Source organism: Vigna radiata, unplaced genomic scaffold, assembly GCF_000741045.1.
Source record: "Vigna radiata var. radiata cultivar VC1973A unplaced genomic scaffold, Vradiata_ver6 scaffold_223, whole genome shotgun sequence".
Taxonomy (NCBI): domain Eukaryota; kingdom Viridiplantae; phylum Streptophyta; class Magnoliopsida; order Fabales; family Fabaceae; genus Vigna; species Vigna radiata.
In genome coordinates, this window is record NW_014543246.1 from 398860 (window position 1) to 411269 (window position 12410).

At 33.5% G+C, this 12410-nt stretch overlaps 1 protein-coding gene across 3 annotated transcripts; it reads right to left on the minus strand.

Annotated features, from left to right (window-relative positions):
- Positions 1-733: 733 nt before the first annotated feature.
- Positions 734-7661, minus strand: LOC106753323 (DEAD-box ATP-dependent RNA helicase 20). 3 transcript variants are annotated; one of them, XM_014635123.2, is made up of 10 exons: positions 7390-7659; positions 6810-7294; positions 6530-6709; positions 6282-6443; positions 6032-6186; positions 2742-2834; positions 2475-2560; positions 2172-2398; positions 1174-1407; positions 734-1094 (listed from the first exon to the last, which is right to left on the minus strand). In XM_014635123.2, exons 1-10 carry the CDS (start codon positions 7443-7445, stop codon positions 982-984), a joined length of 1791 nt encoding a protein of 596 aa, XP_014490609.1. In that variant the 5' UTR covers positions 7446-7659; the 3' UTR covers positions 734-981. The 3 variants fall into 3 exon arrangements, with proteins under 3 accessions (XP_014490609.1, XP_014490608.1, XP_022633186.1); XM_014635122.2 differs by having other exon boundaries at positions 6810-7306; positions 7390-7658; XM_022777465.1 differs by lacking the exon at positions 734-1094 and adding an exon at positions 1554-1640 and having other exon boundaries at positions 1265-1407; positions 6810-7306; positions 7390-7661.
- Positions 7662-12410: the final 4749 nt, after the last annotated feature.

Sequence of the window (12410 nt, forward strand, 5' to 3'; positions counted from 1 at the left end):
TTTAATACAGAATTATCATAAACTTATTTAACCTAAAATAAGTTAGTCTTAACATAGTTGTAGTATGGACTGCAACGAGGAGTGAGCTTCGGGTCTGCATAGAGGTCCACAAGAAAAAAAATGTAATTTAATTTAAGTTATTGTTTTGGTTATATATATCTAATATAAAATTTTAACAGACTATTTAAAAATTAAAAATAATAAAATTATGAATATTTAATATTTAAAAAAATTATAGAATTTATTATTCTTGCACACTAATATTGTACATGTAGTTGAAGAAAAAATTACAAAAGTAAATAATTCCTTATGTGAGACAGCGGACCAAATATTATATTGAACTGACTGAAATTTGATAGGGTATACGCAAGCAATACTCTAAAACATTAGTTCGTATTTCTTAGGTCAACAGGCCAATCGACATTTTCATTTTTAATTTTTTTAAAAAAATGTGTTTTGAATAATTTTAACTTCATTTAAAGAAACAACAATCTGTTTAATTTAGTAGACTGTTCAAGTTGGAAAAAAAAAATAGCAGTTAAGACAACTAAATTATATATTATATTCGTGTTTGAATTTAGTTGAATTTTATATAGAATAACAGTCAAGTCAGTGATCGGTCCAACAAACAGGATCATTTGAACTTATAGCTTGGTTATTTATTAAAGAATTACATCATCTAATCATTAGCCGTAGAATTGGTAAAATAAGAACTTATAATGCTTTTAAGAAGTAAAAATAAATTTAACCCATTAACCTTTTACATTTGATCACCTATTATCCAGATTTAATGCTTTTATCAAGTCAAAGGAGGAAAATAGGTATATACATGTATCAATCATCGACGACATATTTTTTCCAAACATTTGCCCTAAATCCAACATTGTGTTGTTTCAAATGTAACAGTGGTCACATGCAAGCATGCTCAAAATTCTACCACCCCAACATAGTAAAACTCAATTTCCCTAAAGCACATCAAAACTATAGATACTGCCAAGGCCTCTTCGAACCTAGAGGAATGGAATTGGAACCTGATGTCAAACCTCGATTCCCATAGCCTCCACGTCCTCTTGCGCGAAAACTTCCCCCTGATCCTACATAAACATAAGAACTATTTACAGTCTATCCTAATGAAAACCTCAAATTTCAGCTTCAACAAGAAATTCTTATTACCATATTGACCAGAACCAGCTGACCGAACCATTGCAGACAATGCAGGACTCACATCCTGACCAGCATCTTGTAAAATCTTGATCAGATCCCTAGCAAACTTGGCATTGGCGTGTGTAAAAAATGTGTAAGCAGTTCCTTTGGCCCCTGCACGACCAGTTCGACCAATTCTGTGTACATAATCTTCCAGGCTTGATGGAAAGTCATAATTGATCACACATTTAATGTCCTTCACGTCTACAAGTAACATAGTAAAACATCATTAGAAATTAAGAGTCAGGTTTAAAAATGGATAAAATTGAAAAAACCCTTATCCCTGAGCTGTAAGATTCTAGAGATCAAATAGATCAAACTCAACACATTCATCACATCAATGTGCCCACCTTAACCTTCCAGGGATAAGGAGCTACTTCACCATCATGCCATCTACCACATCCAATTATTGACTAAGCATGCATGAGTCGACCGGGCTGCAAATACAATCAGCTCCATAATTGTGGATGGGGGATCAATCAATTTGACTATGTCCTTAAAAAACGTATGACAGGCATATGATCTATATCTCTTCAGTCTACACTATCAAATTATTGATAACTAACCTTCAGTCAAGCATGTAAACCACCATGCATTAACCCATTCTATGAAATCTACAGGACCACACGTGATATGTCACCTCAGAAGTTATAGATCAATATCCGAGCCATATCAAAGGAACTCTGTGACCCAGGAATCCATATAACTTGACACCTAAAAAGTTAGTTCCCAAATTAACAGAAACATGCAGTCTACTGATTGCAACAAAACAATTTCATCTCAGGATGCAAGTTAGTAATCCCTTGGTCATGTTACAGGCAGTTCCAACATACTGACAATATGGCCCGTACACACCCAAACCACAAATTATATCAAGGAGAACTGGACAGCAGCCGGCCAACTTTCCCTATGGTTAAAGTTTTAGACCTAGATAAAATATCCTAAGCTTCTAAACACAATGATCCTACCAAGACCCCGTGCAGCAACATCAGTGGCAGTCATTATTGGACTTCTGCCACTCTTAAATTCAGCCAAGACCCAATCCCTTTCAGCCTGGTTTTTATCACCATGGATGGATAGTGCTGGCCACCCATCCATTCTCATTTGTCTCGTAACTTGATCACATCCCTTTTTTGTCTCCATAAAAATTAGAATCCGGCTCCCGTCCATCACTTCTTTCAGCAGCCTGATTAATCTGCATTTTCAAGCTAAATTGTTAATTTGGAAAGCATAAACCCTTGCCACCATCTATTATCAGTGAGGACACAAACCTATGATATTTCTCCATGTCTGTTACAACTTCAACAACTTGATTTATAGATTGATTTGCCTTCAGATTTGGTGACCCGATAATTACCTATAGGATCATGATAACCCACGGGAGAATGCACTCATCAATAATCAACCAAATGACATCTAATTAAGTCAATTCATAGCACAAAATTATTTTCTTTGAAGAAATAGCAAATACAAATTTAGGTATCCAAAAATGATAGATGATAAAAAAAATAAGAGAGTGGAATAACTATTGCATCAACCTTGTATGGATTGTGCAGAAACTGCCTTGCCAGAGTTTCAACCTCCCTTGGCCATGTAGCACTCCATAATAATGTTTGTCTATCTGGTCGAATCTAATATTTCAAATCACAAATTAATTAAATGCGCCTATTATACATAATCAATATGAAAACCACACAGGTCATATAAGAATGTGATAACTATAAATGTAAGTCATACAAACTATTCATGAGAATGGTCAAGAGGCAAAATTAAAAAGATTGAGCGTATTTATCCATCTTGATCATTTAAATATGATTTAGTGGTTCTGATAGGATATAATGTTTATGATAGGAGGAAACAGATTAAGAAGTAGTTGTTAGTTAGATTGTTAAGGTAAGTGAGGTTTCCTTTATATAGTTGGGGGGTCCTAGTATGAAGGGGACTTTTGGAAAATTTTGTAGATTGAGCTTGAGCTCTTTGTGAAGGAGAAACTCTTGGAAGAGAGAATGCTCTCCTATTTTTTGTGTTCATTTCAATTTATACAATAGAGAATATTACTATTTTTTCTCTTTTCAATTCTGAGTTCCTAACAAATTGGTCCGACCTGTCGGATCCAGAAGAAAGAGAGACATGGAAGAAAAGGTAAATACTTTGGAGAAAGGGGCCAGCAAACAAGGAAGAGCCATGACAAAAAAAATAATAAAAAAGACAATATACAAGAAATAAGGGAAATCGTCCAAGAAATGAAAGTCATACTACAGGAACTCATAAATCAAGAAAGGGACTCAAAAGAAAGGGAGAAATCTGTTGACAGAGCAAGAAAGGGGAGGAGAGAGGAATTTCTTCATGACATCAAGAAAGGAAAGAAAGAGGTAAAGAACGGTATGGTTGTTGGGAAAGATAATCTGCAAGACATCAAGAAAGCAAAGAAACCCTCGAATGGAGGAGAAAATCCAATCAATTGGAAGAAAAGAGAAAAGGATATCAGTGAAGAGGAGAAAAGGATATCAGTGAAGAGGACGTGGAGACCAAGACCATGAGGGGGAATGTTGTTACCATTACTTCGGGGAGTGGAGTGTCAGAAGTTGTTGTTTTGAGTGTTGATTTTTTTGCAGGAATTAGAGGACAAGACAGAAGAGAAGAGAATATATGTGAAGAGGAAGGCAAAAACGAAAACTGTAATGGAAACATTGTTGTTGTTGCTGCTGAGAAAGTTACAGAAGCTGCTGTTATAAGAAGCTGCTGTTATAGTAGTGGATAATGTGACAAATGTTGGTGGGGAAAATACATCAGGTGAAGACTGTGATGGGAATGTTGTGACTCTTGCTTCTCAAAGTGAAGTTGCAAAAGTTGTTTTTTTCAGGAGAGATAGTGTGGTAGGTCATGGTGCGTATGTCAAAACAGGGAAGGAGGGTGAAGACAATGAAAAGAAAGCACAATGTGGTGGGAACATGGTGACTATTACTATTAGAAATAAAGTAGAAGATGCGGCTGTTTTGGTTGGGAAAAAATTCATTCAAGAATTCAAGATATTGGTGTCACAAGCAAAAAAAACAGCAAAGATGAATTGCAGGGATATTTCTTTGCAGGGCTGCAATCTAACATTCAAAATCAGTGGTAAATATATGATTGTTATTGTGTGAATCCAAATTAAAATCATATGGATTAAAGTTTTCATAAAAACATAAATTATTGTCATCATAAAAGTATTATTGCTTTATAGATTAGATACTTTATTGATAAGTATCTATCAGACACGGATACGTGATCCAAATTGAAGTATTGGTGCATCATAGAGTCTCACCAATAGTTCTCACCTCATACAAGAGAGGGAGTATAATTTTGAACACATTCTCCCTATGCAAGTGGGTAATTGACCTCTATTCTTTCATGACTAATACTTAAAAAACAAAGTGCTACAAAAAGCTAAGATTATGGAGAATAGGCAGAAAACTATTAAGTTTACTTTCATCGAATAGGAGTGGGGCCAAATAATTACCGTCTTGAGAGAAAATGAGTCAAAGTTTATTTAAAAAATCCAGCATATCTATCATACCAAGACACCCTAGGATGTGCATTCTATATTCCAAGTCTCTTTTCTTGTTCCAGGCATGGCCACTAAATCTCACATGTTTAGCTGAATTTTATGTAGTTGTAAAGAGTAAAAATAAAGTCAATTAAATCATTAGTGACTATCTTAATTAATCACCAAAGTCAAATATTTTTGTACTAGATATGCTAATCTTGTGGTACCAATAAATGTTTAACCTTCCATTTGGATTTCAGAATAGGAATTTTATGATTGCTGAGTACTTGAGGAAAGTGGAGGGGCTGCTTCTAATAAGGCAACAGGGCGGGCCAGGTTTAGCTCACTCTAACTTTATCCCCACAAAAAGACGAGACAGGATCAGGTTAATGCTTACAAGTGACAGCTTTAAAGTTTTAATACTCATCGCCATTGTTGTGTTTTAGCAAGCAGGAGGTTTTATCAGGTTCAACTAAAGAGCCGTCACAACATTTTTTACAATTTTAGTGTACACATGCATTTTAAATAATTTATAGATTACGTTGTTAATTATACTTTACTTCAAACAATACAAAAAAAAATGAATTTAGAAAATAAAAGTTAACAATTATATTAACCAAATTTATTGTTTTAAGTTTGTCATTTAATCATTCAAATGATAAAACTATTATAATAAAATGTGTACAAATATAATATCTATATATATATATATATATGTGTGTGTGTGTGTGTGTGTGTGTGATGTAAAATATACATATAAAAAGTACCGAACGGGAACGAGAATCGATTCAGGGCAAGTAATATTTAATGCACTCCTTGCCGCGTCCCAATAGAAAAAATCAGGTAACAGTACCAGAACTGGATCAAAACGAGTATTAACAGTCAAAGTCAGGGGGGTCGTGTTAGTACCCGAAAGTTGCCATCCTTGTCTGCTTCGGATTTCTGAATTGAATTATTTTAAAGACCGGAAGATGGAAGGCAAGGAAAATTTGTGGAACAATGGAATTCTTCAGACCCTTAACTACAACTTTTGAAATAATGTCGCTTTTAATTATCGTGCTATTTAGCTTAGTATCATTTTCTCTCATGATTGAAATATTTCTTCATTTCCCAGCTTTTCATTACTAATATTCACAACGCACAGCCATGGCCCAAGACACATAATCCAGAACAAAGGGGACTTGAGCACGACGGGGGCTAGATCTCGTTGGCAAACTATAGGAAAAACAAAAGGAAATAGATTCACGGATTTTTGTCCCCACTACTTAGTATTACTAGTCACAGGTTAGTTGTGAATAATACCTGGTCTACAATTTTCCGTATCTGAGGTTCAAAACCCATGTCCAGCATTCGATCAGCTTCGTCCAAGACAAGGTAAGTCACTCTTTGAAGGTTTGTGTGCTGAGCTTCCAACATATCTATTAGACGACCAGGTGTCGCAATAACAATCTCAACGCCTACCAAGCACCAAAATCTAGTCATCATGTTCATGTTATTCCAAAATTAAGATCAAAATACAGTAGGCTAACACAAGTAAAGGTGAACCAGGTACCTCTTCTAAGCTCGCGAATTTGGGGGCCCTTTGGTGCACCACCATAGATGCACGTACTTCTAATATTTGTTCGAGACCCAAATTTCAGAGCCTCTTCTTGAATTTGAATAGCTAGCTCTCTCGTTGGTGCTAATACTAAGACAATGGGACCGTCACCATGTGCTGAAAAAACAGCAAACACATTTATCATAACATAATGAAATGGAAACTTAGCATATGACAGACTACGCAGGGAATCCAACACATACCCAATCGAGGTTGAGCATTGACGTGCACTAAAGCAGGAAGCAAATACGCCAAAGTTTTACCCGAGCCGGTCTCAGCTATGCCAATTAAATCTCTACCCTTCATTGCCATGGGCCAACCCTGAGCCTGAATTGGAGTGGGCTCAGCAAAACCCAGATTGGCAATGACCTCAAGGCAATAATCTGACCCAACAAACAACATCACACTCAGACAAAAAATAATCAAGTAGTAATATAAACAAGCACAAAAAAGGCAAGGCAAGAGAATAAGCAAGTAAAATACCAGGAAAATTCGCCTCATGGAACATCCGTACAGGTTTCGGCACATCATGCCCATGCACGGTGATCTCTCTAGAAGCACGGTAATGTACAACTTCTTGCTCGGACATGGCTCTTAACGCAGGGCACTCAACGTAAAAATTCTTCTCAAAAGGGACCAAATTCTTAAAACTCTGCTTCGGAAGTGTAATATTGTTCAAATCGTCCCTAGAAGATCCACCATCGTGTCTACCTCCTCTCCTGGAGCCCCTAAAACCGTGAACCCCGCCTCCGCCACCTCTTCCACCGCCAATACGACCTATGTCGTATTTTCTATCACTCACGTGACCATTGCCCACTCTACCACTACCTCGTCCTACGCTAAAACCCCCAGGAGGGGGTACAAATGGTGGAACCGGAACAACGGGTGCGGATCCTAACCCATTGGACCTAAAGACGCCATAAGGAACCGCGTCGCCGCGACCGCCTAAAGACGGCGGCGGAATAGATCTAAGGAAATCGCTACAAGAGAACAAATAAAGCATGATTTTTTTTATTACGTTAAACGATTGCAAACGGAAAAAATAAAGAATGGGAGAACGTACCTGCGGCGAGCGTGAAAAGAAGCGGGATCAGAGTATCTACTGTCGTAGGGGTTCATCTCGCAAAACAAAACGCTAGGGTTCAGAAGAAAAAACCCAATCAAATGAATTTTTAGGAAATGATGGGAGAAAGAAAAACGAAAACAGAAAGAACGAGGGATTCGAAAACAGCAGCACTCAGGTTGCTATTTGACAGTGGACGGAAAGAGACTCCTTTCTTTTACTTATAGACACGTTTTCTTTCGTCGTCACAGGCCATTCAAAATCTCATCGACACCATTCAAACCTCTTCATTTATGCGCCAATATTTTTTTAATCTTCTAAATACTTTTTTTTTCTTTTTACTTTTAAAAATTTAATTAGACCCTTTAATTTTAAATTTTTTAATTAATTTCTTTAGTTTTTAAAAGTATCCAATTTAGCTCATCTTAAGATTATTAAAAGGGTTATCCAATTCGACGTAGTTCGACCAATTATGGATTGATCGTTTAGTGAGTTAATTTAATATGGTTCATAGATTACCATACTGAAAAAATTTAAATATGACTCAATCACCACTAGATTGGTAGATTAAATGGTTTGGCAGGATAAACAATTAACTCATTGACTCACTTAATTACAAGTTTTTTTAATTTAAAAAAATATAACATTTTTTCTAATTCAAATTTAAAAAATGTTTCAGTCCAAAATGATCTTAAATTTCAAAGATAATTCAAAATAAAAATATAATACAATTCAAAATATAAAAAAATACAATACAATCCAAAATTTTAACTCCAAATACAATCTAAAGCAAAACAAATAAGTATTTAGCATTTATCATTTATGTATCACTTATCTGTTTATGATATTCGAGTCGTGAATGGATAAATCTATAATATTTTACTTTCTTGAAGCATCCTATTATTTACCTCTTTCTACAATACAATAAAAAAGAGTTAGCTAATAATATTAAAACATAAAGTAATAAATAACTAAATTAATTTCATAGTACAATGAATAATGTTATAGGTTAGTTCAAAACCATGCAATCAATTTTGAGTTAAATTGAGTGTCTCAACATTCTTTGGAAGAATAGATAAACGATATCTAGTCAACACACCAGAACTAAGACTAAAGACAGGTTCATTAACAATTATAGTGATTGAAATGCTAAGAACATCACGAGTCGTCTTAAACAAGTTTGAAATTCTACTCCCACTTAATTTTAGGGTTAGAATTGAACATGTATAATGCCAATATAGAGGCAACATTGAAAAGCAAAAAGCATGTATGGAATAAGTGATTTCATGCACATTATACCTTATTCCATGCATGTTCGAATCGATTTCAACTTATTTTCATGATTATGGAATCGGTTCCAACGTCAATGGGAATTGATTTCCTTCTTTTTTAAATCAATTTTATTCCTTCTTTCAACTTCAACTAGACCTTCATCCTTTACCACCATGGAACTTCACCATAGATCATCCACTTACGGGTTGTTAATCATTAACCATGCAACACGCACACACTCATCATCCCAATCTAATAACTCACCTTAAAGACACTTACATAGCTAACACACAACATGCACGTGAAAAAAAAAAACTTATATTCACATCGAGGGTATAATTATATTGTTAGAATTGATGGATTTTGTTTCTCAACACCAAGAGGGTGGGTGAATTGGTATTTTATAAAAACTTGAACTTTTTAAATCTTTTTCGTAAACAATGATGTTCTTGAAATATTTCTTGTGCAACAATCAAACGTGTGCAGTAAAACAGTACGCGTACGTGTGAATGTTAATGCAAATGTAAAGAGATAGGGAGAAGAAAAGAAAACTCAGTTTTTATACTAGCTCGGCCTCAATGCCTACATCCAATCACTCTCCCAAACAATCTTAGATTGGAGAGTAATTCATTATAATGATCAGAGTATTACAGCCAAGGCTTTACGAAGCAACTCTCAAATGTAAGAACCTCACAAACTCTCAATCAAACATAGAACAACAAAACCTGCCAACACAGAACAACTCATCCCTTTTGCAACAAACCCTTTGAGATATCCTCTCTCAAAGTTAATAGTACACCACTCTTCTTCCTGACGCTCACGTACAAGGAAACAACAAATTCAAGATTGCAAGTCTTCTCTCCTGATAAATCAAGATGCACCTTCAAATGTGTCAAAGCGATCAGTTAATGTAGTTCATTAATCTGCTTCATAAGAAATCTTCAAGATACTTCAAACTCTCACATTCTTGATTCTTGGAGCTTTTTAGTAATCTTTAAACTTTCTAAACTCAATAACAATCATATATGACAATGTTAGAATGATCAAAGTTACAGAAAATAATCAATGCGTCGATATATAGTTTATATAAGTCTGACGCAAAGAAATCGATTAACTAATTAATGTAATCGGTTACATTAAACAAATTAACAAAATTACAACAATCTTAGCACTTAATTGAATATGCAATTAATGTAATCGATTCTCATTGGTCAAACACATTTAAAAATATGACCGTTATAGCAATTATGACAAACATAAATTCAGTTTTCAATCATAACAGACTTAATTGAATACACAAAACATGTAATCGATTAAGCTTTAACACTTAGAAGAATTTTGAAAACTTTTCTTTCTAAAAACTCATCATAGCACATTTGAAAAAAGATATGCAAACACGCGAGTTTTAATTTATTCATCAACTAATGTAATCAATTCAAAACTAGTTGTTTTGCCACAGTTCAAAACTCAAGTTGTCTGATGACCTTAATTGATTGCAACAATACTGTAATCAATTTTGTCATACACATATGCTTTTGTGCATATGGTTTTCATATCACAAAAACATACATTGTGCATACACAAATATAATCACTTCACAAAAACAATAGTATGCAGAATCACTGGTATGTTCAACACATGCATTCATCACTCATTATATGCATTTCCAACTCAACATATGTATAAACATAACATACACAAAACCTTTTTCCTGTTGTGACTTGACAACAATCATATGTTTTTATTATCAATGTGTTGACATCATCAAAAACCAACAAACAAAGATTAGGTTCAACTATCACAGTGCTCTCCCTATCAACAATATTTGTCCATGTATCACCATCAAATCACTTCACTTGAAGCGAGATTCAGAACTCACAATCTATTTATTGTTCATTTTTATTTTATGAGAATGTTTTACTCTCAATTTCAAGTATTCAATTGCATAAACTCTTAACCTTAAATAAACCTTTCCTCTTATCACAATCTTAATCACACATTTTTTTTTTCATTTGTGTTATATTTAAATGAATATTCTAAATTTTATTGAATTAAATTCGGATCACTTAATTATCTTTATTTTTTATAATATTTTTATTTATTATTTATTTTTATTTTATTATTTATTTTTATTTTATGAGAATGTTTCACTATCATCAAATTTAAGTATTCAGTTCCATAAATCCTTAATTTAATTTGAGTCTAAAATATGAAATTTATGTTTAAATTTGAATTATTAATAATTTAATTTTGTTATTTGTGTGATTTCATTCAAATAATATATTATAAATTTTTAATAATATAAAAAAGAGATCTCTTTAAAGATTTATCCAACTATAATATTTTTCTTAATATTTGACTTCCTAAACAAAATAATATATTTTTAATATTAACTATTTTGATAGTATCATGATTTAATTAGTGTGTTTTTTATTTTTATTTTTATAAAAATGATTTAATTGATATTTAGAATAGTAAAAAAATAGATATACAAATGTACCTATTACTAGATCGGAATGAAGAACAAAAATTATCTACTCACTGAATTTGGAAAGGAAAATGTGAATGAATTCTAATAACAAAAAATGAGAATAGGATAATGAAACTTACACCTCTCTTGTCCTCTCATCCTTTCAACTGAACACATCCTAGGAGGTGGAAAAAGGTAAAAAGAAAAAAAAAATTGATAAAAAAAATAAAGAAGAGAAATGGAGAAATAATGTGGAAGGGGTGGACAAAATAAGGAAAAAAAGAAAAAAAGTTGTGGAAAGTGGATGGTAGAAAAGAGAAAATCATGTGAAAGGTGATAAACTGTGGAGAAAGGTGCAGCAAGAAGGAAAAAAAACTCAAAAAAAAAAGAAGAAACTGATCACTTCCACTAATTTTATAAAAAAAGCACCACTTAAACCCTTTTAAATAAAAAAGTGAAATTAAAATAAATTAAAAAATCACATTGAATAAATAAAAATACTAATTAAATCCAAAACATATTACTCACTTTTTACACAGGAGCAGAAAGATAGAACTCATGCTGCTGATAGACATGATATTTTTTAGTACATAAAAAAAGTATTACTAATACACATTATGGAACTCATATAGATGACTTCATATTGTAATTTAAATTTAATTGAAATGAAAAAGCTGTTTATACAGTTCACATAATAATAGAACATAAATGTGTCACTCATATTCAAGACAGAAATTCCCTCGTATCCGCAGACAAATTCACAGAAGTTTTCTTCCCAAAAATTAATAATATGATGGACATGAGTTTTCTATGTAGATCACACAATTACTTTTGACCTATGGTTGGTGGTCCGATTTAGTTCCTCATGATTGAAAGTTGTAATTTTCATTACTCAACAGGCTGGAAAATTAAGACTACTTAAGTAGTTGACCCAGTGCTTGTTTTTGCTGGTGTGAGAAATGTACTATATACCATCATCTTCTTTTATGCACCCTGTAAGCAAGGGATTGTAGATAGAGTTTGAGACTATAAAAGGAAAACATACAGGCGACAAAACAAAAATGAAATAAAATATATGGCAGAATATCATGCATTGCTGAAATCTACATCTTCCCTGTCTAATTTATTGTACATATAGAGTTGAGAGAGAAAATCAATAGTTGACCGAACTGGACTTGCCTGAAAAGCAAATGCACTGTAAGAAGTTGCCTTTGGAGTGATTTTTACTCTGCGATGCTTGGCCATAGGATACCAAGCCATCCATGTAAGGATCTGACAC